At 43.3% G+C, this 27427-nt stretch overlaps 1 protein-coding gene across 1 annotated transcript in view; it reads right to left on the reverse strand.

Moving 5' to 3' along the window:
• Positions 1 to 27427, reverse strand: part of RABL6 (RAB, member RAS oncogene family like 6) — a 1129210-nt gene that overhangs the window by 624912 nt on the left and 476871 nt on the right. The window contains exon 4 of the mRNA XM_044058056.1: positions 21099 to 21151. Coding sequence (XP_043913991.1) covers positions 21099 to 21151 — 53 coding nt within the window. The remainder of the gene's footprint in view (positions 1 to 21098; positions 21152 to 27427) is intronic.

Genomic DNA, 27427 nt, shown 5'->3' on the forward strand with positions numbered 1-27427 from the left:
TTGAAGTGGAGGTAGTCTACTGCTTAGATCTCTACAATTCCTTGGGCTGCTGTCTGAGGGGTCTGTTTCCATGGGGCCTAGGCTGGCTCTGTCTACTCAGAGCAGGAAAGGACCAGTGCTGAGAGGGAAAATGCCTGCTGAACCTAGAGGGCTGGACCTGTAAGAAATCTTTAACAGTCTGCATAGATTTTACTTTTTCTTCATCTTTTTTAAGACCTCTTCTGCTTTAGTGTCAAATAAGTTATAGTACAGTTGTGTACCTACCATAAATGTAGATGTTCGAGTGTATTCACTGTTGCAGTCATTACACTTGGGTTATCCTGCTGGCAGGCTACCCGCAGTCGGCCTGAATTCCAAAGTCTAGGTCCGGCATCGGTTACTGTCGCCTCTTCCCTGACGTCAGTGCACCAGAGCTATAAAAGATGCAGCCAATGCCATTTTCTTCAGTTTTTCTTGCCCCAGATGTCAGGTGCCCCCAAATTGGTAGGCTGAAAATTATGCCAATAAGAATGCATGCACAAACATAAACATTTCCTTCATCTACAAACAAATACACCACATAGGTTGTATAGGATAGAGAAGTACAGATAAGTCCCAGCAAAGAAAAGGGGGATGGTGGGTGGGTAACCTGGACTGCAACAGTGAATACACTCGAACATCTATATTTATGGTAGGTACACAACTGTACTATGTTCATCGTGTTTCACTATTGCAGTCATTACACTTGGGTTGAATCCCAAAGCCGAGGTTGGGTGGCTGGGTCTAAATAGGATTAGGAGAGGCTATAAGGCTCTGCAGAACTGCAGTGGCAAAGCCTGCTCTGGATTTAGAGTAGAGAGGTAAGTGGTAGTGCTTGGTGTTGCAGCCTCTAAAATGTCTGTGGTTGGTACTCCTCTGAGGAAGGCTGCTGAAGTGGCTGCTGCTCTGGTTGAGTGAGGCCTAATGCCCTTAGGCACTGATTTGCCATGAAGTGAATAGCAGAGACGGATGCAGTGGCCTATCCATTTTGAAATAGTCTGCTTTGAGATAGCCTTTCCTTGTGATGCTGCAGCATATGCTACTAAGAGTTGCTCAGTCTTTCTGAAAGCTTTAGTTCTGTCCAAGTAGAAGCGTAGCTGTCTGTGTATGTCCAAAGAATGCAGGAGTCTCTCACTCTTATTCTGTGGGTTTGGACAAAAGGTAGGCAAATGAATGGTTTGGTTAAGGGCCACACTGGACATTAACTTAGGCATAAATGTCGGGTTCGTCCTCAGAGAAACCCTGTCTGGATGGAAAATGATAAAAGGTTCCACAGCCATGAGTGCCTGTAACTCTGAGACTCGTCTTGCAGAGGTTATTGCTCCTCCTACAGAGCTGTTTTCCAAGATAAGAACTTTATTTCAGCTGTATTGGCTGGTTCAAAAGGTGGCAGTGTGAGTTTTTCCTAGACATAATTGAGGTCCCATGTAGGTATTGGTGCTCTCCTTGGAGGTCTTATGTTTTTGGCCCCTCTGAGGTACTGTCTTAGCAACGGATGTGAAAAAAATTGGTGGTTCCGTATTGTAATGAGCTGAAATGGCAGAGGCATGGATTTTGATTGATGAAAAGGATAGGCCTTTGTCCAGCATTTCAGTTAGATATTGTAAAATCCGAGGAATATTTGATACAAACGTGTCAATTCCTTGTGCCTGGTTCCAAGCACAGAATCTTTTCCATTTTTCAGCATAAGATTTTCTGGTACTGGGCCTCCTGGCCCCCAAAATAATATCCATCACTGCTTTAGAGAGAGGTGTGTTCTGAATGGCTACATTATCCGCCATGCTGCCAGATTTAGGGTTCTGAGTTGGTTGTGCAGGATCTGATTGTTTCATTGGGTCAGTAAATGAGGAATTACAGGCAATATCCAGGCTGGGCCTTGAGACAAGCTCTTTAGGATTGGGTACCAGTGCTGGCGGGGCCACTCTGGAGCAATCAGAATCATTTTTGGCTTCTCTTGTCTGACCTTTAGGAGTACCTTGGGGAGGAGAGGCAGAGGAGGAAAGGCATATGCTGTTAGGGTTTTTCAGCTGAATGACAGAGCATCCACTTTCCATGCTTGCTTGTGATACGTCCTTGTGCAGAATCTCTGTAGTTGGCAGTTGTGAGGGGAGGCAAACAGGTCTATGTCTGGGCATCCCCATTTCTTTATTATCATGCTGAAGACTTGTGGATCCACTTTCCACTCGTGGGGATCCGTGAGGTTTCTGCTTAGTTCATCTGCCAGAGTATTTTTCTTTCCTGGCAGGAATTGTGCTTGCAGGTGCACGTAATAAGTCAATGCTGTGTCCCACAAGGTCATGGCTTGTCTGCAGTGGGGGTAGGAATGGGTGCCTCCCTGTTTGTTTATGTACCACATGACTGTAGTATTGTCCGTCCTTATCAGTAGTTGTCCTGGATGGAGTAGATCCTTGAAAGCTGTCAGGGCATTCTGAACAGCCAGCATTTCTTTTTGATTGATATGAAGGTGACTTTGGCTTGTGGGCCATGTGCCCTGAATACATTTTCCTGCCATGTGGGCCCCGCAGGCATAATCTGAAGCATCTGTTGTTATTGACTGCCTGGCTGTGGGTAGGGTGGATGGCTGTCCCTTGTTGTGGTGACAGGCCTGTGCCCACCATCGAAACTCCTGTTGCAAGCAAGGAATGAGGGTAATTAATGTTTCCAGGCTGTGGCAATGTTGAGTCCAAACACTTTTTAGATACCATTGTAGTTTCCTCATATGCAGTCTGGCATATGGAATTAGCAGAATGCAGGATGCCATGAAGCAATTTTTCTTGCAGATAACTCGGTCTTTGTTGCCAACATTTTGAAGTAAGAAGTCAGTTGCCTTTGTTTGTCTGGCATGAGATAAGCCATCTGGGCAGTTGTATTTAAGCTTGCACCCAGGAATATTATCTCTTGAGAGGGTACTAGTTTTGATTTCTTTTCGTTTACTGTGTACCCTAGGCAAATTAGTAATCTTTTTACAAACGCCAGATGCCTTAGTAGAATGTGCTTGTTCTCTGCTTGAATAAGGCAGTCGTCCAAGTAAGGATATATTTGAATTCCTTTTTGTCTGCAAAATGCAATTACTGGGGCCAGGCATTTTGTGAAGACTCTGGGCGCAGTAGATAAGCCAAAGGGCAGTGCAGGGAATTGGTAGTGCATTGAGCCAGCTATGAATCTGAGGTATCTTCTGCAAGATTGTCCGATTGGAATATGCAGGTATGCCTCTTTTAGGTCCAAAGTTACAAGCCAAGCCTTCTTGCCCAGCATGGGCAGAAGCTGCTGCAGAGTCAACATTTTGAATGTTGGAACATCCAGAAATGTATTTAGAGTAGACAGGTCCATCCAGTATGGGTCTCCAGGCTTTGTCTTTTCTGGGTACCAAGAAAGGTCTTGAGTAAAAGCCATGTCCCTGCTCTTGCTGTGGCACTTGCTGAATGGCCCTCATATCCATGAGGGAAGAAACTTGGTTTTGTGCCTCATCCATTGATTTTGTGGCAGGTTTGGAATACCTTTTCACCTTGGCAGGGTGTGAAAGTGGAACCTGTAGCCCTGGGACACTATTTTATTTATTTTTTTATTTTTACATTTGTTGACCAGGCTAGTCTAGCTGGATATATGTCCATTTTCAGTAGAGGCCCAGGGAGAAAAGCTCCAAGCATAAACAGTGACAAAATAAAATTATACAAGGACATGATAAAAACACAATACAGAAGCAGCATTGTTCAACAGAACACTAAAAATTATAGATTATAAAAATTTTAGTAAAAGTTATACTAAACAATATATCAAACACACTAGAAGCTATGAGCACAGTTCGGTTAAGAAAGAAAGAAGTTATATTTGATCATCATGTTGTGAAGAAAAGAGTAATAATTAGTTTTGGAGGCAGAGGTTAGAGGAATAGAGCAGGAAAGGGAAAAGGATATCAGTCTGGGTTAACACATGGACAAAGCCAATGAGCTTTCAGATGCTCTTTAAGATGTTTTTTTAAAGAGGGAAGTTGAAGCAAGGGTTGATAATTCAGAGGGAAGCTGATTCCAGTTTTTGCCTGCAGTGTTTGAGAAAAGTGAATCACCAGCTTTGTTGTTAGATTTAAAAGAGGAAACTAGAAGTTTATTAGCTGAGCGAAGTGTAGCTAGATTTTTATATGGTGAAATTAGATTAGTGAGGATAGGGGTGTTATTAGGGTGGTATAGGATCTTTTGAGTGATGAGTAGTTGTTGACAGAGTATGTGGTTGTGCAATTCTAGCCATTCGAGTTGTTTGAGGTTTCTGCAGTGGTGAGTTTTGAAGGGGGAGCATGTGACAAATCTGGCTATGCTATTATAACAGGTAGAGAGTTTAGAGAGGTTATGTTTGGATAGGTTGGTATATATAACAGAGGCATAGAAAAAGGTGGAAATGAGGTGGGTCTGGGCAATAGTTTTCCTTGCAGAAGGGGTAAGGAAGGTTTTAATTCTATAGGGGGTACCAAGTTTTTTGTTAACAGACTTTATGGTGGAGTTGATGTGGTCATCATAGCTAAGTCGATTATCAATTGTTACACCTAGTAGGCGGGTTGTGGTATCAGGGGTTATGTTGGTGCCATTGTTAGAGGTTATATAGAAGAATGGACTAGGTAATTTATGAGTTGGAGTAAAAATGAGTAGTTTCGTTTTTTTGGGGTTGAGGAGGAGGCAGTGTTGCATAAACCAGTTTTCAACATTATGGAAAACGGTTTGGGTGAGGGAGTGGAGAGAGGCTATATTCTTGGCTGCAGAGATTAAGGTGGAGTCGTCTGCATACTGAATGCAGGTGGCTTGAGGTATATTCATGTGTAGATTGTTAATAAATAAGGAAAAGAGTAGGGGACCTAAGATGGAGTCTTGGGGTACTCCAATATTTACTGGGAGTAGTGAAGACAGATTGTTATGCCAAAGTACTGCTTGCTGTCTATTTTCAAGATAAGACCTGAACCATTGTATAGCATGAGGATCAAGAGAATGGGCCTTTAGTTTCTCTAGAAGTAAGTTATGGTTGACCATATCAAAGGCTTTCGACAGGTCAATAAATAGTGCAGAGGAAAAAGAGTTATTGTTGCAATTTTTATATATAGAGTCAGTAAAGGATAAGAGTGCAGTCGATGTGCTATGGAATGGTCTAAAGCCATGTTGGCAGTTTGCTAGTAGATTATTTTGTAGTAAGTGGTTAAGTAGTTGTTTGTGAATACATTTTTACATTATCTTAGCTAATGGGGAGAGTAAAGCAATAGGGCGAAAGTTAGAAAGCTCTTTAGAAGGTCTACCTTTATGTAGAGGGATGATGTGGGATACTTTCCATAAAGTAGGGATTTTGCCTTCTGAGATAGTTCTGTTAATAAGGATAGAGAGGGGGAAGTCTATGGCTTTTGCAGCAATTTGGAGGTATTCAGATGGGAGATGGTCAGCAGAAGGTGTGCAAGGTTTCAATTTCTGAAGTAGCTTAAAGATGAGAGATGTAGGTACAGGTTGGACTTGAAAGGTAGGAGATGAGGTTATGGAGTTCTTTAGTGGGGAAGCAGTGATGGGTGGTAAGGAATTGGCTAGGGTTTGAATGGCTTCTGTGAAGTAGCAATTAAAGGCATCAGGGATTAGGTTGGCGTTTTTATTGTTGAAACCGGCTGGGTCTGGAGTAGTAGGGTGACCTGGCTAAAGAAGTTTGTTTATTCCTGACCAAAATTTTTGAGGTGTTTGATGACTGGTTTGTTGTAGGTGAAGGTAGTAGTCTTTTTTGTCTCTAAGAATATCCTTTTTGGTGGCATTTCTTAGCTGTTTAAAGAGGAGGTGATCTGTTGGACATTTGGTAGCTCTCCATTTAGCCCAGATTTTATTTTTGAGGAGTATCTTTTGCCTAGTTTGTTTTGTGAGCCATGGTGCAGGTTTGGTTCTTATTCTAGTGGAGCGATATGGTGCATGGTAGTCAAGGATTTTAAGAAAGTTAGTGTTAAAGTAGGTGACTGTCTCATCAAGTGCAAGATGGGTTAGTGCTGACCAGTCACATGCTTGTAATTCAGTTAGGAAGTTGTCTGGATTGAAGAATTTTTTTAAGCGGGAGGTTTTGATATTGTGAGTATTTGGAATGTGGATTTTTTGTCTAATGATATAGGTAAGCATATGTTCACTGATATCGTCAGGAAGGGTTCCTGGAGTGTAAGTTTCATGGTGGCTATTAATAAGGATCCAGTCTAGAGTAGTTTCTTTACTGCTAGGTTTATGGATTCTAGTAGGAGTTGTTATTAACTGTGAGAATCCAAAGAGGTTTATGTGGTTGGTAGGGTTGGAAGAACTGCAAGTGGACCAGTTGATGTTAAAGTCACCTAGTACAATTGTCTCTTGGAGTAGTTGGGTGGAGAGGTTACTAAGTAGGTTTTCTAGAGTATTGGAATTATTACCTGGAGGGAGATACATGCAAATTAGATAGATAGATTTGGAGTTATTAATTAGGAGTTTGATAGATAAGTGTTCAGATTTGGTATCTAATAACTGAGGTATGTTAAAGGGTGAAATTTGGAGGTTAGATTTATAGAGAATGGCTATACCTCCACCTTTTTTGATTTTCCGGTCACTTCTAAGGATGTTATAGCCAGGAGGGGTAATTTCCTGGTCTAGAGTGGATGGTTTTAGCCAAGTTTCTGTAATACATAGAATGTCAAATTTGTGGATTTCAAGGAGAGCATGTAGGTGGGAAATTTTATTGTTGATACTTCTAATGTTAAGGTGAGCTATCAAGAGGGAACTAGATGGTTTTGTTATTGTAGAAACCATAGGCACTGTTAATTTGTCAAGGATATTGGTGTGGTCAGTGTTGGGGCCAGGGTTAGGATGAATATCACCGTCTAGTAGAGGGTGCTGCTGGGGGTAGTGTATAGCTTTTGGGAGTTTATAGAGATTATTCAAAGTTTTTTTGGTATTGAAGTACATAATGTGGGTTGCTCTGTGATATTTTGGTAGTATATAGTTGGAGGTACTTGTTATGTTGCTGTGGTTAAGGGAGTATGTGAAAGAGGATGGTAAAGTCTATATGACTATATTGTATCACTATATTCAAGACCCGTTTGTCCTGGGTGATCATGTGCCAATTTTGAGAAAAAAATGCTAGTTTTCCCCCTAAGGGGGCTGCCAAAAGATAAGTGCTTGGTGCTGGCATAGGAAAGTCATTGGGACTGTTTCCTGTATGGCTGTGTTTTGTCTTCTCCACTTTTGGAGGAAGAAGCGCCCCACTGTTTAGGCCTGTATGAGCCCTGGGGCTGGGATCTGCCTCTGGGGCGTCTGTATCTTCCTCTTTGTGGCCTGTCTGACACTGTAAAGGACCAATTCTTTGTAGGCCAGTTTCTGCTAAATCTGGGTGGCTGTACCTGTAAGAAATCCTTTACAGTTTGCATAGATTTCGCTTTGCCCCCCATTTTCTTCAAAACCTCCTCTGCTTTAACACCAAATAAGGTATCATGCTGTAATGGAGCATCTAATAACTTTGCTTTAACATGATCAGGCAGATTCTGTTCCTTTAACCAAGCATGTCTCCTAATGACAGAACCCGTAACTGCAGCCCTGCAAGAGGCCTCCAGAGAATCAAAACCACATTGCAATGTATGCTTTCCCACTTGTTCAGTTGCATGCAATAAATCCTGCATTTCCTTATTTTCTGCACAATCAGAATTTGATAACATTCTCTGTTTTAGCATTGACATTAAGTATTGCTGATATTTAAGCATATGAAACTGACAATTTAAAGCCCTCACAGCCAAAGTAGCTGAAGTGTAAACCTTTTTTCCCCATCTGTCTAGTGCCCTTGAATCCCTGTCAGAAGGGATAGGGTTTTTTGCAGTAGAAGCCTTGACCCCCCTTTGGGACCTTGAGAAACAGTTTCTGGGTCAGCAGCAGGGTTTTTATAAAGAAATTTATGTGAATCTGGAACCCTGTAGTATCTGTCTGGTTTAACAGTAGCAGGAGGTAAAGAGTCAGGAGAAAGACCGGACTCTGAAAATACATCATCTACAACGTCTAACACAGGAGGAACAGCAAGAGGCCTGTGCTGAGGGAGTAAAAGAAAATCTCTAAGTCTTTTCTTTGATTCTGAATAGTCTTAGCTCTCCCAGTGGAAGTGCCCCCTCATGGTATGCAGGGTTTCCCCAAAAGTATAATTCTCAGGCGGTGAGGCTGAAGGGATAGATTCTTCAGCATCAGAATCCTCTTAAGGAGGAAGAGAGTATTCCTGTTCAGAAGAGGAGTCAGAGGAAATAGAAACCTGATCTGAAGATTCATATTCTGTCTCTTGCCTAGGCCTCTTGTCAGGAGGGGGATGGGAACCCCTGATCAAGGTAATTAGGTCTTCGGCCATTTTGAGCATCTGTTTTTTAGGCATGGTAGTCTGTCCAGAAGAATGCTGTACTTGCTTCTTTGTCTTTAGAACTGCTTTAGTCTTTGTCTTGGAAGCTGAAGTAGGCTTTACATATAACTGTGTAGGTCTGAAAACACCCTCAGAAGCCGATGCCTGTTCAGCGGCTCTGGACCCATCTGAGGGAATAGTTTCTGAGTGTCCAATACCTTGAGTATCCAGAGGCCTAGCTGGCTCCATGTGGGAGTCGTCAGCGGCCTGTGGCTCTATGGTAGTAGGTGCCAGGGGCTGTGAAAGCACCTCACTGAGAACCGGCGACTGGCTTAGCTGAAGCCTCATCGTCGGTTTTGGACCTAGGATGTCTGTCCTTTTCTTTTTCCTTGCACTTTTTATATACTCTGGTCGTCGGCTGCTCTGACGGCATTATATAATTGAATCTGCGGCCCAAGTAATGAAAGGCAAAGTCAAACCGACGCTTAATAGTGCGTTGGTTAAATCTAGCAAAAAAACGACAGCTAGCAATGTTATGATCATGGCCTAGGCAAGGAATACAGTAAGAATGAAAATCCTTATGAGGTATTTGCTTCCCACAAGAAATACAATTGTTAACTTTTTCTGACATCGGACTGGAGCAAGAAAAAAGTTTCCCAAACGGGGTACTTAGCTTTAATGAAGACTTCGGATCTGAAATTAGTTTTTGAAAATCTCAGGAGTCGGCCGACCGGCACTTGCGAACTGCTTTTGCTTCGGGCACCGCGCGGCAAGAAAGACTGAAGAAAATGGTGTCAGTTGCATCTTTTATACTCCTGGCGCACTGACGTCATGGAAGGGGCGACAGCAACCGACGCCGGACCTAGACTTTGGAATTCAGGCCGACTGCGGGTAGCCTGCCAGCAGGATAACCCATGTGTAATGACTGCAACACTGAAACACAATGAACATCTTTGTGGATGGGTACATCCAACAATTTTGATTTGACATGGTCTGGCAAGGGTTGTTTCTTAAGCCATGCATGTCTTCTAATGAAAGATCCAGTGACTGCTGCCCTGCAAGAAGCTTCTAAGGTATCAAAAACACAGTGCAAAGTGTGTTTAGTTACTTGACCAGCAGAATGCATTAAGTCCTGTAAATCTTTAGATTCTGCCCATGCAGGAAAGGAGGAAATGTTTTGTTTAAGGATTTCCAAGGTATGTTGCTGATACTTAAGCATATGGAACTGACAATTTAGTGCCCTGATAGCAAGAGTAGCTGAGGTGTATACTTTTTTACCTCATCTGTCCAGTGCTTGGGAATCTCTGTCTGAGGGGGTGGGACTCTTAGCTGAGGTTGGTTTAATCCTTTTAGACCATTGAGTAATGACCTCAGGGTCAGCTGGTAGACTTTTAGAAAGATATTTGTGTGAGTCAGGGACTCTGTAGTACCTGTCTGGTTTTCTGGGAGCAGGAGGGAGGGCGTTTGGAGTCAAGCTGGATTCAAGGAAGACATCATCCACCACATCTAGGACTGGGGGGGGGGTGGCTACGGGCCTGTGTTGTGGGAGGCCCAGGAATTCTCTGTGTCTCTGTTTAGACTGTGGGTAGTCTCGACTCTCCCATTGGAAATGTTCCCTTAAGGTATGCAGGGTTTCCCCAAAGGAAAAATCCTCTGGGGGAGAGGCTGAAGGAGTGGATTCCTCTGCATCAGAATCCTCATATGTGGAGAGGGGCTGCATGTCTTCATAGTCAGATGCATCGGATCCATCTGACTCTTGTTCATACAAAACTACTGGAAACAGATCTCTTTCCCTTTTTGAGGGAGTGGCTTGGCTTCCCCTGATCAGCATGATATGGTCTTTTGCCATTTTAAGCTTTTGAGACTGAGGCAAAGGAGCAGGTGCCTTAGAATGGGTGGTTGGTTTTTTGGGTGTGGTTCAACCCCTGGGCCTAAGGAACTCGGTTGTTTTCGAAAGAACAGTAGCCGTGAAAGAAGGCATCAGTTTATGCTGGGATTCGGTGTTGCAAAGGACTTCCTCGGAAGCCGGTGACTGCACAGTGGCTCCGGACCCATCCAAGGTAGAGACAACAGTAGGATCCTTACACGAAGAAGAGTTCTGTGGTATACCAGACTCTGAAAGGGTCTCAGTAGCAGTCTGCAAATTATCTTAAGTGGGCATCAGGGGCTGTGAAAGAGCCTCACTGAGTTCTGGAGGACTGAGACCAGCTTAACGGAAGCGTCATCGGAAGGTTTGGTCCTGTGCGGTCTGTCTGTGTCTAAGTTTTTTTGAAAGATCTGCTGTTGGATGGCTTACCAAAGCCATATCAGAATTCAAGGACTGTAAACGGAAATATCTGGCTACAATAAGGGTCTGACGGCAAACAGTTCTGGCATTAAACAAAGCACAGAAGCGAGAACGAGGAACATCGTGGTCTGGGCCTAGACACGTGACACAGTAAGAGTGGAAGCCCTGGTGTGGTATTTGCTTTCCACAGGCGAGACAATTATTAACTTTTTCTGACATCGGCTAGTGCAAGAAAAAAGGATCCGTAATGGGGTACTTAGCTTTAGAAGACTTCAGCTTCAATTCGAAAATGAAACTCAGGTAGAGGCCGACCAGCACTTGTGCAAACTGTTTCTGCTTCGGACTCCACGGCAAGAAAGACTGATGTAATGGCATTGGATGCCTTCCTTTATACCACTGATGACCTGATGTCAGTCCGCAAGCGACAGCAACCGACGCAGAAATACTAAGTCTCTGGTATTCAGGCCGGCCGAGGCTACCCTGGCAGGGATAAACCAAATGTGATGACTGCAACAGTGAAACACGAAGAACATCTACATTTCAACTTTCCACGAGACAAAGTCTTAGAAGGCCTTGTGAAAACTTAAAAAAATACCCCATTTAGGGACTGAAAAATACTTTGCTTTGTTAATACAATAAGATCTACGTCACCACAGGCAGTACCAGTTTAGAGGTGTCCAAGCTGGATAATGCTATAAAGCATCTCCATTACTAGGCTGCATGCTTTCCATAACATTTCTTTGGTGGGATTCAAATGATTTTCCACCAGCTAAGATTCCCCACATAAAAATGTTTTTTTTTTTAGAATGAGTAAATGTGGCATCACACTTTCTACTCATTACCATGGGACCTACTTCCTCTGGTAAGTCCATGCATATGCAAAAGGAAAACTATGTTGGAAACTTTTATCCCTTCCTTGTAAATGTTACTGTAGTCATTCAATATAAAGCCTCTTCACTACCACAAAGAATTCCCTGCTTAGACTGTAATCTGTATTTTTTTTGTGTTATAGTCCCAAATATGAGCTCTGTGCAGAATTCTATGCAAATGTATTTATTTATTTCAGTATTTATTCAACATTTGTTAACCGGGAAAGTCTGACTTGGAACAAAGCCAATTTTCAGCAGAGGCCCAGGGAGAAATGTTCTATTCAATAAAAATATGTATCAGACCTACAAATATAAACAAAATAAATCATGAAATTAAAAACTATCTATCAAAGGCTTTTCATTTAAAAAAAAACTAGTAATAGAAATCATATCATTAAGGCCAGGTGGGAAGGTGGTATTTAAAAAAAATTGCCACCATGTTTCCTTTCGTTCCAGGTACAGTTTCCATGGCCCGCCCCAAGGATTCCTGTTCACTTGATGGAAAACTGCAAACTTAAATGAATGGTCAGGAAATAATCTCAGATGTCTGAATAATGCATTAGTTTATTTTTTCTGGGAAATATCATAATATTCTAGCTGTACAATTCTGTGTTTAAAATTCAGTCTTCAAAATTCTATGTTTAAAATTCCATCTGTACAAATTAGCAATAATCATCACGTGTGTGTGTGTGTGTGTGTGTGTGTGTGTGTGTGTGTGTGTGTGTGTGTGTGTGTGTGTGTGTGTGAGAGCATATCATGATTTGCCCATGGTTGGATTTGCCCTTGTGATTAAAAAAGCAACACTGGGTAAATCCTGATATCACACACACACACACACACACACACACACACACACACTCTTGGATTATTGCTACAATACAAGGACATCAAGAAAGGAAATTGGTTACCTTTCTTAAATAATGCCTTGGTATAACAGCACTTCATTCTTCTTCCATTCTGTCTGTATGCTGATGTACTGCACATGCGTATGAGACTTGCATTTCCTTCTGAAGCACGGTAATAAGAAGTTATGTACCTACCATAACGTTCCATGTTAGTTGTCTTCATCTCGCCTTCTTTCTTGCTGTTTGGGATCGGAGCCGATCCTCGGCTCCGACTCGGCCATCTTCAATAGCTCGAGAGCTGTTTACTGGCTCAAGGCTACCCCTTATCCCATGATGCCTAGCGACAGCTACCCAGATCTTGTTTGAAATAGCTAATCCAGACATAATATGACAAAAACAAGTTATCAAAAAACTGGTTGTTCCATGCATTCTAATATCTAGAACAGGTTAGGAAGACCTAGCCAGAAGAATAACAATAAAAGAATATTCAGCCAGTGAAAAAAAGGAACTCCTGTCGATCCACTAGGATGGGGGATGGAGGGAGGGACGCAAGAAAGAAGGCAAGATGAAGACAACTAACATGGAACATTATGGTAGGTACATAACTTCTTAATGTTAAGTTATCTATCTCGCCTTCATTCTTGCTGTTTGGGACAGCGTCCCTAGCAACTAACATCCTGGGTGGCTCAGTGGAACAGACTCCTCAGAACAGTGGAACCAAAGTCACCTCTGCTCCGGGAGACCATATCCACCTTGTAATGAGAAATAAAGGTATGAGGGTTTGCCCACGTGGCAGCTGCACAGATGGATTCCATGGGCAACCTAGACTGAAAAGCTACGGAGGTGGCTAATACCCTAGTAGAATTACCTTTCGGTTTAATTGGTAACTCTTTGTTCCTTAACTGGTAAATAAAGTAATATTGTGGGACAACCATCTGGATAAGGTCACCTTGGAAACTGGGAGACCTTGTTTGTTTAAGGCATAAGAAAAGAATAATTGGTCTGACTTTCTTATTTCTTTAGTTCTATGTAGGTAAAAACACAATTGTCTATGAACCTCCAATAGGTGAAGGTTGTACTCTGCCTTGTTGCTATGATTTGGGAAGAACACAGGGAGATATATAGATTGGTTTAAATTATTTTCTGAGCAGACTTTAGGAAGGAACGAAGGATTAGTCCTCAGAGCAATTCTGTCCTTGTGAAACACCAGGTAGGGAGAATGAACACATAGTGCTTGAAGTTCTGAGACATGCCTAGCTGAGGTGATATCTACCAGAAAGAGTGTCTTCCAGGATAGAAACTTGATGGAGCAGGATGCTGCCGGTTCAAAAGGAGGCAGAATTAAGGAAGTTAGGACTAAATTTAAGGTCTCGAGGAGGAGGGGGATCTCTCACTGGAGGTATAAGAAGAGATGTTCCTCTCAAAAAAGCTTTACAGAGCTTATGAGACATGATGTTAGAATTTAACAAACCGATATGAAAATTAGAAATGGCCACTAATTGTACCCTAATCGTAGCGGAAGCAGCCCCGGAGTGAAACAGTTGTGCTAGGAATTCCAGAATTTCGTGGACTGGGGCTGAGAAGTGATCCACATTACTAGACTCTGCCCAACAAGAAAAAACGTTTCCATTTGTTAGCATAAGTTTTTCTTGTTGTAAACTTATGAGAGGAGACGATAATCTCACGGACTGCTGGGGAAATGCTGGTTCGCCTGGCTATGGTTGGAAGTGGAGCATCCAAGCTGTGAGCTGGAGAGTTTGGAGGGATTGATGCAACCCGTCTGATTGATGAATCAGGAGATCTGGAATCGGGTCCAGAGTCCAGGGCTGATTAAGAAGGTAATGGTGCAGGAACGGGAACCATATCTGTCGAGGTCAGTAGGGGGCAATCATTTTGCAACCCAACGATTTTGCTTTCTGTATGAGTTTTGGTATCAGAGGAAATGGAGGAAAGGCATAAAGAAGTCCCTGAGGCCAATCTTGGACTAGAGCGTCTCTGGGTATGTGACCTGGAAGCGGCAGAGGGGAGAAGTAGTTGCTGCTTTTGCTGTTGAAGGGGATGGAAAAATACTGCAGCAAGGTTGTCCCCATTTGCGGAAGATAAGATCCGCAACTTCCTGATTCAGAGGCCACTCGTGAGGCATGAGGATAGCTCTGCTGAGCCTGTCCGCTATGACGTTGGATCTCCCAGGGATGTGCGTCGCAATCAGAAAACGATGGGAGGAAATCGCCCACTGCCAAAGTCTGAGTGCTTCTCGACACAGGGGGTAGGATCTGGCTCCGCTCTGCTTGTTGATGTACCACACCACTGACATGTTGTCTGTTTGAATTGCAATGGTCCCAGAAGGAAGAAAGTATTGAAGAGCTTGCAATGCTAGGAGCACGGCTCTCATTTCTAGGACATTTATGTGCAAATGGTACTCTTGAGGTTGCCAAGTGCCTTGGACTGTCCTGCCCAGATAATGCCTCTCCCATCCTATCAGGGAGGCGTCTGTAGTCACTGTGGCTACCGGAGGGGGTTGTATGAAAAGTCTGCCCTGAGTAACTAGTGGGGAGATCATCCACCAAGAAAGGTGCCTTTTGCATGCCTCCGTAATCAGGATCATGTGAGACATGGGTAGCTCCTGGAAAGACTACTGCGTGAAAAGAAGCCACTGAAGAATTCTCATGTGGAATCGCGCTAATGGAAGTAGAAGAATGGCAGCTGCCATGGAGCCCAGAGTTTGAAGGACATACCTGACTTGGATCCTTTTGCTCTGCATTAGGATTTGCACTTGTTGACGAATTGTGGGCACTCTTTCCAGTGGCAACCTTGCGAACATATCCCTTGTGTTTAAGTCTGCGCCTATGTAAGTGATAGATTGACAGGGCAACAGGGCAGATTTTTTGAAATTTATTGTAATAACTAGCTGGGTGCAGATGTGATTGTATAATCCCACGCTTGTAGGAGTTGATGCCTGGTAGTAGCAGTGAGTTGCCAGTCGTCTAGATATGGAAACACCTGGAATCCTTGACGTCTCAGGTGAGCCGTGACCACTGCCATACATTTGGTGAACACCCTGGTGGCTGTGGTGAGACCAAAGGGCAGAGCTCTGAACTGGTAATGACTGGCCTCCACCCGAAAATGAAGAAATCTCCTGGAGCGTCTGTCCATCTTGATATGGTAGTACGCGTCCTGAAGATCTATCGAGCACATCCAATTGTCCTGACCCAGGAAGGGTAGAATGGACTGTAGCGTGACCATCCGAAACTTTGTTCTTTGTACAGATTTGTTTAGTCTGCTGAGATCCAGAATCGGTCTCCAGTCCCCTGTCTTTTTTGGTACCAAAAATAACCTTGAGTAAATTCTGGATCCGTGCTGGTCTGCGTGGACTTCCTGAATGGCTCTTTTTTCTAGCAGTTTTGAATCTTCGATTACTGCTTGCTCCTTCAGATTGGGTGGAACATCTGGAAGGGTCTTCTTTGATTGTAAAAGGAACATCTGGAAGGGTCTTCTTTGATTGTAAGAGGGACTAATGGGAATTTTGTAACCTCCGGATATAATGGACTGTACCCATCTGTCTCTTGTTAAATTTTGCCAGACTTTTGGGTTCAGTAAAAGTCTTCACCCAACTTCCTCCAGAGGTGAGCAGCCGGGCAACCCTTCAGGGATGCTGGAATGGCTTATCAGAGAAAGATTCTCTGTTGCCTTGGTTCTGCGGACCTCCTCTGCCACAAGGGCGGCGTCTATTATTATTGTTTCCCCCCTTGCCTCTGGAGGAAAAATCACTACGTGTGTCAGGTAAGGCTCCCTGAGATTTACTGAACCACATCTTCCCACTCTTCTGACCCTTGGGGTAAGGTCTAGAGGGAGTGGAAAAATGGACTCCCATGGCAGAAAGAGTATTGCCTTCTTGCTCACACCTAGTCAACGTGTCTTTCACCTGTGACCCAAAGAGAAAGGAGCCATCAAAGGGGGTATTGGTGAAGAATGCTCGAAAGGGTTCCACAAAGTGACACAGCCACATCCATGCATGCCTCCTAAGGGCCACACCCGCTGCTCTACTCGCTACATCGGCTGCATAGGAAATGAGCCTCATGGAGGACTTAACTACAGAAATAAGCGTCGCTAGCCGGGAAGCTATTTTGGCTTGTACTCCCTTAGCTGTAGGATCTTGAAGGGTGTCTCCAAGCTCTTTAAGGAGATACCTTTGAAGGTGAGTAAAATGACATAGATAGTTCAGGGACCTCATGGAGAAGATCGCTGAAGGAAACATTCGCTTTCCGTACCTGTCCATCATCCTAGACTCCTTGTTAGGGTGATGAACAGATGAAGAGGTCTCTGCTAACTCCTTTTTTGGTGGCTGCTGCTACCACCATGGCATCAACGGGCACACCTTTAGAAAGGAATTGCTTATCCTGGGGAGCAGTAATAAATTTACCAGGTCTCCTCAGAGTTGGTTCCACTGTGTCCAGAGCTGACCAAGCCTTTCAAGCCACTACAAACATAAGTGGGTCGAAAGGAGGAGAAACCCAGGAGGTGGAAGGTCGGGAACCAAAAGTATCCAGGAATACAGACTCATCCTCATTAGGGGCTAGGGGATTCCAGTTCCCCCTCTGCCTAAGCATTTTCAGGATGTCCGAGAAGGAAACATCTTCAGAGGGAGATCTCGGGGACTCTTCTGATTCATCTAAGTCTGTATCAGAAGTGACAGACTCAGGGGAGTCAATGTGCTTCCTCTTGCACTTCTCCTTCCAAGGGGGCACCTCTGAGTGATCAGGGGAGGCCTTGGAAGAAGAAGAAACACCCAGTGGGGTGTCCTGGAGCATATGCTCCTTACGCTTGGGGTCTGGAGGAGGAGCAGAGGTTGGCACAGACACCATGAGGGACGGAGCCGGTGGGGCTGGTAGTGGAGCTGACCCGGGGGACAGCACACTCCGCATGACCTCAAAGATGTCCCTGCCTTGAGGCAGAGAAAGCTCCGGTTCTGAAGAAATAGGAATCTTTCTCTGCGCTGAGGAGGACAGCTCCGAGACCAATTTTGGAGCCGAGCTCACCTGCGCCAATGCTCCAAGAGGGAGAGCGGGGTCGGACAAGGGTCCGATGCCACCCGCCCCCTCGGAGCCGACAAGAGAGCCTCGGCGTCCAGATTCCTTGACCAAAGGTACTATCGAGGGAATCAGAGCCGATGTTGGAACCGAAGGAAATATGGTTATGGGAGCTATGGTTATGGGAGCCGACGGTTCCACTACTCGAACCCCAACAAACTCCAGCTCCGAGCTCAATGGAGTCGGAGGAGGAACAGAAAAGGAGGTGGATGGAGCTGATACCTGTTGAAGAGGGCTAGACAATAATTTAGCTAATGCCTGTGATTTTAGCAACCTACTTACTTCTCTCTCCACATAATGATCCGACAGCCAAGAGGATCGAGAGGAGTGTGAAGAATGGTGGCTACGTTCACTTTGCAATAATGGAGACCCAGGAGCCGAATGAACTGACTGTAATGAAGGGGACCTCAGCCTTTTATGGCTCCGAGATGGCTTCGAAACATTTGATGGAGCTGATGGAGGGAATGTCTTGTTGCTGCCAGCCAGAACCGACATACTCGGTAAATCCTGTACAGGGGATTTCACTGTCTGTGAACTCTTTGCCGGTGAATCCTGAGGTTTTAACAGACCCCTAAGGATCAATTTGTTCTTTCGCTCCTGCAGGACTCTTGGACTAAAGGCATGGCAGATAGAACAAGAGTCCTGCAGGTGAACAGCGCCCAAACAATAAACGCAACTAGTGTGCCCGTCTGTCAGAGACATTTTCTGACAGCGCAAGTCACACTTTTTAAATCCAGATACTTCAGCTTCCTTAGACACAACTCAACCACAAAATACCAAGTACCAGAAGAGAAACACAGATAGAAAAAAATTCTACTCTAGTCAAAGTACAAGACTATGTATATGTATATGTATATCTATATATATATATATATATATATATATATATATATATATATATATATATATACACATATATAATTTTTTTTTTTTTTTTTTTAACGATAGCAAAAAAGAATGAAAGGAGAGCCTCTAAGTTAAACGGCTGTCATTGGGAAGGGAGTGGGGGAGGGGAGAACTCTCTAACTTAAACGAGTTCTAACTAAAAAGGGACTATGAAAGAATAAAGTACTCAACAACACACACTACTGAATAAAAATAAGAAAGGTAAATTATCTAATAGTTTTATGGAGTATAAGAATATATTTCTACACAAAAAATTTGAAAATACAAGCCTGAGCCAGAAAACGACACACCTCGCAGCTGAAGCGGCAATCGAGATCTGGGTAGCTGTCGCTAGGCATCATGGGATAAAGGGTAGCCTCGAGCCAGTAAACAGCTCTCGAGCTATTGTGGAGCTGAGGATCGGCTCCGATCCCAAACAGCAAGAATGAAGGCACGATAGACAACTTAACATCAATAGTTAACCAGACAAAACTTTAAAATAATCTATCCAGTACTGGCACACTATACCCAATTAAAATGCCAAAATACATTTTAAGTATGCTTTTGCATTACTAATCCTATCCAGGACTGCCAGGACACACTTCCAAGAGTGCTGCCCCAGCATACATTTCTGCCAAACTGAAGAAAACGTTTAAGGATAGCAACGTGTACAGTGGTCCCAACAAACCCAGTAACAGTTTTAAGAAAATCTATTTATAATCTGCTTTTTGTTGGACTGCACCAAGCGATTCGGACCACTGAACATGACTTAAGTAAGAGCTGTCACATTTAGAAATGGCAAAACCAGACTGAATCCAAATCACTTGTTCATTTGGCCCACCTACTCCACATTCTACCCTACCTTTCTCCTACTTTCTGAACCACTCTGTCCCTAAGCATACCCATTATGTGATGCAAATGGGCTTATTTGCTCCTCACTCAAAAATATGAAATGCCTTTTTGTTCTGACCATCCCTAGGCACAGCTGTAATGCACAGATGCAATGTTGTTGTTTGTCTTTTTGGCTTTTCCCAGTTAGGTGTCGCCACAGTGGAACTCCGGTCCGCAATGGCAGTAGATTTTTATGGTGCCGAGTTGCCAGCCCAATGCCCAACCTTCAACGAAGGCATGCCCATTCACACATGTCTTTTGAAGGCCACTCGACCGTGGGGAGGACATGCAAACTTCACACAGAAGGCACTCCAGCTGAGAATCGAACAGGAGAACCTCTTGCTGTGAGGCAACAATGCTACCATTGTACCACCACGGCTTAATCTACAAAAACAAAATTCGGGAGTTACAGACTTTTACATACTCTGGTATTCTGTTTGTTCTGGAAATCAAAAACACTTGGATAGCTTCTGGGATACTAGACCAACACTCAGTTTACTGAATATTCTGGAAAATGGGTAGTTTGCAACACTAGATTTAGAACATGATACACGAACAAAACGAACAACATGTAAGTACAGCTGTATGGCCTCTGAAATCTGACTGGCTTAAGATGCAGCAAATCAGTTTACAGAAGGCAAAAGGACATCATTTATAGCACATCTTGCTCATGTAGCATAACTTGCATGTGGTCATAGAGTCATAACAATGCCACACAGCACCACATTAAAAAAGAAAAGTTACAAGTGAATATTCTTAAAAGTGATAGAGGCTGGGGAGCATTCCAAACTGTAACACAGACAACCAGTATTCCATTGCCACCACAGGTGCTGGAGGGATTGGGTAGGGAAAGCTGGAAGTCAGTAGCCAACACCAGCTCTGTCATCCTGGATGGAGGTAACAGTTTAGCTTGCTTTAGTGGTAACACTTGCAAGACCGCAGGTACATCTTCTACAGCAAGCAGCCTAGGGTGTACATGCAGTTAACTGATACACTGCTCACCGCAAGACTTAGCACGTGTGGTTGCACAGGGTGTACACACTGTGACGTGCTATACTGCTCAGCACAAGCCTTAGCATGTGTAGTAGCACTGGGTGTGCACGTTGTGAAGTGCTGCACTGCTCAGCACAAGACTAAGCACCTGTGGTAGCACAGGGTGTACACGCTGTGAAGTGTTATACTGCTCAGCACAAAACTTAGCACGTGTGGTAGCACAGGGTGTACACTTTGTGAAGTGCTGCACTGCTCAGCACAAGACTTGGCACATGTGGCAGCACTTGGTGTGCACACTGTGAAGTGCTGCACTGCTCAGTATGAGACTTTGCACATGTGGTACCACTGGGTGTATCCACTGTGAAGTGCTGTACTGCTCAGCACAAAACTTAGCACGTGTGGTAGCACTGGGTGTACACTCTGTGAAGTGAGACTTAACATGTGTAGAAGCACAAATGCACCTCCAGGAAAAAAGATGACAGTGGATCAAGCAAACTGCCAGAGTATGTACTTAGGAGAATAAAAAAGCCAATTCCCCACTATCCCTGCAGTTACAGCAACATTCTCTCAGCATCTGACTCTTGCCTCCCAGGGCAATGAATGAGTGAGTGTGATCTCGCCTCTCAAAAGAACAGATGGGTCAAGTCATTGTCCAAGATGAAGATTTGATGGTCCCTGTAAGGGTGGGGACTACAATTAAAACAAAAAAAATTGACATTAAGACAAAGAAGACCCCAGACATAAGTGGGATCCTTTCTGTTTTTTTTTTTTTCTTTTTTTGTGTGACATGAGGAAGTGTTCAGGGCAGACCACTCTTTAAAGTAAAAATTATATAAAGTTACGGAAGGTTTATAGCCTATATAAATAAAAAAAATATTTCTTATAAACTCACCTCTTGAGGGTCATTTTCTAATTTTAAAGTATCTCCTCGCTTCTTGGTTTTACCTGCAACAAAATAGGGTTACAGTCAGAAAAGCATCCGTTAAGTGAACTCATGGTCAATTAAAGTCTTCAGGGATAAACAGGAAAGTGCACAACTTTGAAATAAGCTTGAGTGATAAAAGGAAATGATTCAGTTACTGGGTCCTTCTTATTATTTTTACCTTTATTTGATGCTTACTGCTGTTAACCAATAATGTAGTATGTGGAGTATGGAGATTATTCTCCAAAACAGACAAAAATAAGCTTGTTACGCACTTGTATGAAGTACAAACCTGTCTATAACAAGCTTGTTATAGTGAAGTTTATACACTAGAACCTTGTTGTTTTGAGACTTTTGCTGCCACAAAGACAATAGCCACCACAGAACTGCATCAGTAGAGCCTTTTAACATTTTAAAAGTTTTAATGCACTTTGCCACACATACCAAAACAGCACACCCCTCAACTGTCCAGACTTTTGCCTCGTGTTTTTGGTCAGTTCCTCATAAAAATTGTGGTTTTCTGGAAAACTAGTGAAGATAGAATTCACTAAATAATGACAGTCATTTCAGTTTCAGACTTCATATCCTTCCGAAAATGCATGGAAACACAAAACCTTTTATTCTAGCAACTTCCTAAGTTTATAAGAGCATTATTTAAAATCTGGCCCTATTTTTGAGCCTTAGGTTTCTTGTGCTAAGAGGTTGGGAGCGATGAAAAAAAAGAGTGCGGCAGTATGAAATGTTTTTAAAATTGCTGGTTGATGACTGGAATGCATACACACACACATGAAAATATATAAATTGTAACTAAAACATTTTAACTTACCTAGCATTAAAAATAATGGATGTTACATCAAATGCTTTCAAAATAATAAATGTTACATTGGCTTAAACATTGTTTACTCATTCCGAAACTCTTACACTGGTGACAAAACATGCAGCAACAAGTATGATGAAATATGCAAACACTAAAGACATACAGATAAATTATCACATTAACTTTTCATTTTCTTCGTCTTTGAGCAGAACACCATTTTTAAACTGAATATTATCATGACCTAGTTACCTTTACGAGGTCTAGGATACACAAAGACACACTGTTTAAATGAATGTTTACCTGTACTGAAGGACTGCAAGTATTGCAAGCAACTATTACACTTTGTTCAAACCTTCAGCACAAAATCATTTTTCTGCCTTGTGGCATGCAGCAATAAAGCCCCAACTCCACCATAGATTACTTGAGTTGATTTAGAGGGCTTGAAGGGCAAATTACGAATAAGGAGCCAATGTCACCCTACCCACAGGGGGAGGTAAATGGTTAGATCATCTGCACCGACGACTCCAGCTGGCAAACTGGTTTTGAAAGATGCAGGTGAGATGTGTGTGGCACATTTTATTTTATTTATTTATTTTACATTTGTTGACTGGGCTAGTCTAGCTGGATATTTATTTATTTTTATTTATTTTACATTTGTTGACCGGGCTAGTCTAACTGGATACATGTCCATTTTCAGTAGAGGCCCGGGGAGAAAAGCTCCAAGCATAAGAATAACAATATAACAAAAGGAAATAAGTAAAATAGAGTAATAAAGCAACAGTACCATAGTAACATAGGTAAAATGAGAAAAGCAAATGGGACTAACAAAAAGTGATTAGAAAACATTTAGGCAAAAGCTAGATATATGTCCATTTTCAGTAGAGGCCTGGGGAGAAAAGCTCCAAGACAGATACAAACAGACAATAAGTTTTGTTACAAAAAAAAAAAAACAACTAGACATTTATTTATTTATTTTTATTTTATTTATTTATTTGACATTTGTTAACCAGGAAAGTCTGACTTGGAACTAAGCCAATTTTCAGCGGAGGCCCGGGGAGAAAAATCCTAGATGCATGCCTCTGTAACGTGGGAGGAAACCGGAGCACCCAGCGGAAACCCACACGAATGCAGGGAAGACATGCAGACTCCACACAGAAGGCACCTCAGCCGAGAATCGAACCAGAGAATCTCTTGCTGTGAGGCGACAACGCTACCGCTACAGCACTGAGTTGTCCACCAGACATAGAAGATATTTCTATGCATTTAACAGTACATTTCATAAAACTACATACAAAGTTTAGAGCAAGATATATACATGTGCTAGTGGCTAAAAAAATAGTATCCAGGTTCTTACTACATGCTTTCCATTGCACTACAGAAGATTAATTTAGTGGAAAGAGAAAGTACAGTTTTGTACCTACCATAAATGTAGATGTCCGATAGGTATGCATCTGCAGTCATAACATATGGGTTGTCCTGCCTCAGGCAGCCCTTCGGTCGGCCGGATTCCAAAGTCTGGGTCTGGCCTCGCCTGATGTCGCACTTTCCCCGACGTCAGAGCTTCTGGGGTATAAAGGCATCAGCTGACGCCATTTTCCTCAGTGTTTCTTGCCCCAGATGCCAGGTGCTCTCTAGGAAGGCTAAATTTGGATAAATGCTGAAAAGTTCCAAACAGTAGCAAATTATATACATATATATATATATATATATACAAACAAACAAATACACCATAATAGATTCCCCCAGCTAGCTGAAAGAGGGGTAAGCACCCTAGGAATACCACAGAGGGAAGGGTGGGTAATCCTGACTGCAGATGCATACCTATCGGACATCTACATTTATGGTAGGTACAAAACTGTACTATGTCCTTCAAGGATGCATCTGCAGTCATAACATATGGGTAGAATACCATAGCCAAACTGGGGGAGGAGATACTAAGAGAAGGATGGTGTAGTTAAGATCCCCTGCAGTACTGCAGTTGCAAACCCTGCTCGGGATCTGGAGTATAAAGGTAGATTGTAATGCTTGGCAAATGTATGCACAGAGCTCCAAGTAGCAGCTTCTAAAATGTCCTTGGTAGCCACCCCTCGTAGGAAAGCTGTAGTGGTGGCTGTAGCCCTTGTGGAATGAGGCCTGATATTTTCAGGAGCTGTCTTTCCATGAAAGGAGTAGCAAAAGCGAATGCAATTTCCTATCCATTTTGAAATTGTCTGTTTGGAAATTGCTCTTCCTTGCACCCCAGTTGCATATGCTACAAAAAGTTGGTCAGTTTTTCTGTTGGTTTTAGTTCTGTCCAGATAGTAGCGTAGTTGTCTGTGTATATCCAAGGTGTGCAAAAGTTTTTCTCCTTTGTTCTGTGGGTTAGGGAAGAACATAGGCAAATGAATGGCTTGGTTCAAGGACACCCTGGATACCACCTTTGGCATGAAAGTAGGATTGGTTCTCAGTGACACTCTATCCTGGTGGAAAATAAGAAAAGGCTGCACTGCCATTAATGCCTGTAACTCGGATACTCTTCTTGCTGAAGTGATTGCCAGAAGAAAAGCAGTTTTCCAAGATAAAAACTGTAGGTCTGCTGATGCTGCTGGTTCAAAAGGAGGTAGTGTTAATTTTTCCAGCACAAAATTGAGATCCCATGCAGGTAGAGGGGGTCTCCTTGGAGGTTTGACATTTTTGATCCCTCTCAAAAATTGTCTGAGAAGAGGGTGAGAGAAGATAGGTGGATCCATATTGTATTCTGCTGAAATTGCTGAAGCATGAATCTTAATGGAGGAATAAGACAAGCCATTGTGGAACAATTCTGCTAAGTATTCTAGGATGTGTGCTAGGTTTGCCACTGTGACATCTGTGCCCTTTGATGTGCTCCAAATGAGAAATCTCTTCCATTTAGCTGAGTATGTCTTCCTTGTGGAAGGTCTGCGAGCCTCCAGGATAATGTCCTTCACCCTCTGAGATAGAACAGTTTGGTTTTGTTTTAAGGAATTTTCCAGGCAGTTAGTTGTAATGTTTTCAAGTTTGGATGCAGGGTCTTGAAATTGTTCTGCATTAGAAGAAGAGGCCATAGGGGAAAAGGCCATGAGTTCGCCTGAGACATGCTTCTCAGTAGCGGATACCTGTGTTGTCTTGGCCAGTCCGGAGCTATTAGTATCACCTTTGGCTGTTCCTCCCTGATCTTCAGTAGAACCTTGTACATCAATGGGAGAGGTGGAAAGGCATATACTGTTAGAGCATTCCAGCTGAAAGAGAGAGAGTCCACCCTCCAGGCTTGTGGGTGGTATGTCCTTGAGCAGAATTTCTTCAGTTGGTGGTTGAGTGGGGAGGCGAACAGATCTATCTCTGGCATTCCCCATTTCTTTGTTATGAGTTTGAAGATGTCTGGATGCAACATCCATTCGTGTGCATCCGTGGTAGTTCTGCTTAAGCTGTCTGCTAGTGAATTCTCTTTTCCTGGTACGAATTTGGCCTGCAGCTGGATATTGAGATTCAGGCATAGGTTCCACAGATTCATTGCCATCCGGCATAGAGGGTAGGAATGTGTGCCTCCTTGTTTGTTTATGTACCACATGACCGTGGTGTTGTCTGTCCTTATTAACAGATGTCCTTGTTGGAGGAAAGGTGTGAATGCCTCGATTGCATGCCTCACTGCCAGCATTTCCTTTTGGTTTATGTGCATGCTTAGCTGCCCTTGAGGCCATAGGCCTTGGATACATTTGTCCTCCATGTGTGCTCCCCATCCTCGGTCTGAGGCGTCCGTGGTGATGGTTTGCCTTGTTTTTGATTTGTTGAAAGGCAACCCTCTGTTGGTCTGGCAGGCCTGAGCCCACCACAGGAATTCCTTGTGAAGGCATGGAATGATTGGTATCATGGTTTCCAGACTGTGACTGTGTTGAGACCATACATTCCTTAGGTACCATTGTAATTTCCTCATATGCAGCCTGGCATGTGGAATCAAGATTATGCAGGATGCCATGTAACCCAGGGCCTGCAGAACTTTCCTTGCAGTAAGCTGAGTTTGTCTTGTCAAAATCATGAAATAGTCTGGAAGCTGTTTTTGTTTTTCCTCTGTGAGAAAAGCCATCTGAGTGATTGTGTCCAGATCCGCACCCAAAAAGGTTATCCTTTGGGATGGCACTAGCCTTGACTTTTGGATGTTGACTGTGTATCCCAAGGCCTGTAGCAGGTGTATGACATAGGCCAAGTCCTTTATCAATTTTTTTCTTGTTGTCCGCTTGTATTAGGCAGTCGTCCAGGTAAGGATAAATTTGAATTCCCTGAAGTCTGCAATGTGCAATTACTGATGCCAAGCATTTCGTGAATACTCTGGGCACAGTAGATAAGCCAAAGGGCAATGCTGAGAATTGATAATGCTCTGATCCTGCAAGAAATCTGAGGTGTCTTCTGCAATCTGGTCTGATAGGGACATGCAGGTATGCCTCCTTGAGATCTAGAGTCACCAGCCAAGACTCCTTGCCCAATATGGGAAGAAGTTGCTGTAGGGTCAGCATTTTGAATTTTGGCACAATGAGATATGTGTTCAATGAGGACAGGTCGGGAATAGGCCTCCATTGGTTTTCTTTTCTTGGTACAAGGAATAGTCTGGAGTAAAATCCTTGGCCTTGTTCTGTAGATGGTACCCTTTCTATTGCTTTCATCTGAAGTAAATTGCTGATTTGTCTTAAAGCCTCTGCCTTCTGGTTTAGTGGAAGGTTTGGCATTCCGCCCCTTTTTGGCAAAGTGTGGAGGTGAAACCTGTAACCTTTGTCTATTGTTTGCAATGTCCATGTATCCTTTGTAATGCAATGCCAGTTTTTCGAGAATAAAGCCAGCTTTCCGCCCAAGGGAGCTTCCAGTTGATCCCTGGTGGGCGGAATCAGAGTAAAGTCATTGGGTCTGTCTTCGGTAGCTGAAATCTCTGGATCTGACCGACCGGCACTTGCGAACAGCTTCTGCTTCGGGCACCGCGCGGCAAGAAAGACTGAGGAAAATGGCGTCGGCTGATGCCTTTATACCCCAGAAGCTCTGACGTCGGGGAAAGTGCGACATCAGGCGAGGCCAGACCCAGACTTTGGAATCCGGCCGACCGAAGGGCTGCCTGAGGCAGGACAACCCATATGTTATGACTGCAGATGCATCCTTGAAGGACATCAGCTAGAAAAGATATTAGTAGCATTAATGATAGGTTAGTCAGGGCTGGTACAAGGGCACAGCCAGTGTGTTTTGAGGAAGGTTTTACGTTTTTGTCTGAAGAGTGGTAAGGAAGGAAGGGAAGGAAGTTCAATAGGTAGAAGGTTCCAGTTTTTCCCAGTTGTGTTTGAGAACAGAGTCCCCAGCCATGTTGTGAGAGTTGTTGATGTTAACTAGGAGTTTATTTAATGAACACAAGGCATTAAGATTTGTATAGGGGGTTATGAGGTCTGACAGTATTGGAGTATTGTTTGGCTGGTAAACATATGTCAGATACCAACTGCCATGTGGCGAGATT

Source organism: Protopterus annectens, chromosome 16.part0 (genome assembly GCF_019279795.1).
Source record: "Protopterus annectens isolate FY-2018-M chromosome 16.part0, PAN1.0, whole genome shotgun sequence".
In the NCBI taxonomy this organism is placed as follows: Eukaryota; Metazoa; Chordata; order Ceratodontiformes; family Protopteridae; genus Protopterus; species Protopterus annectens.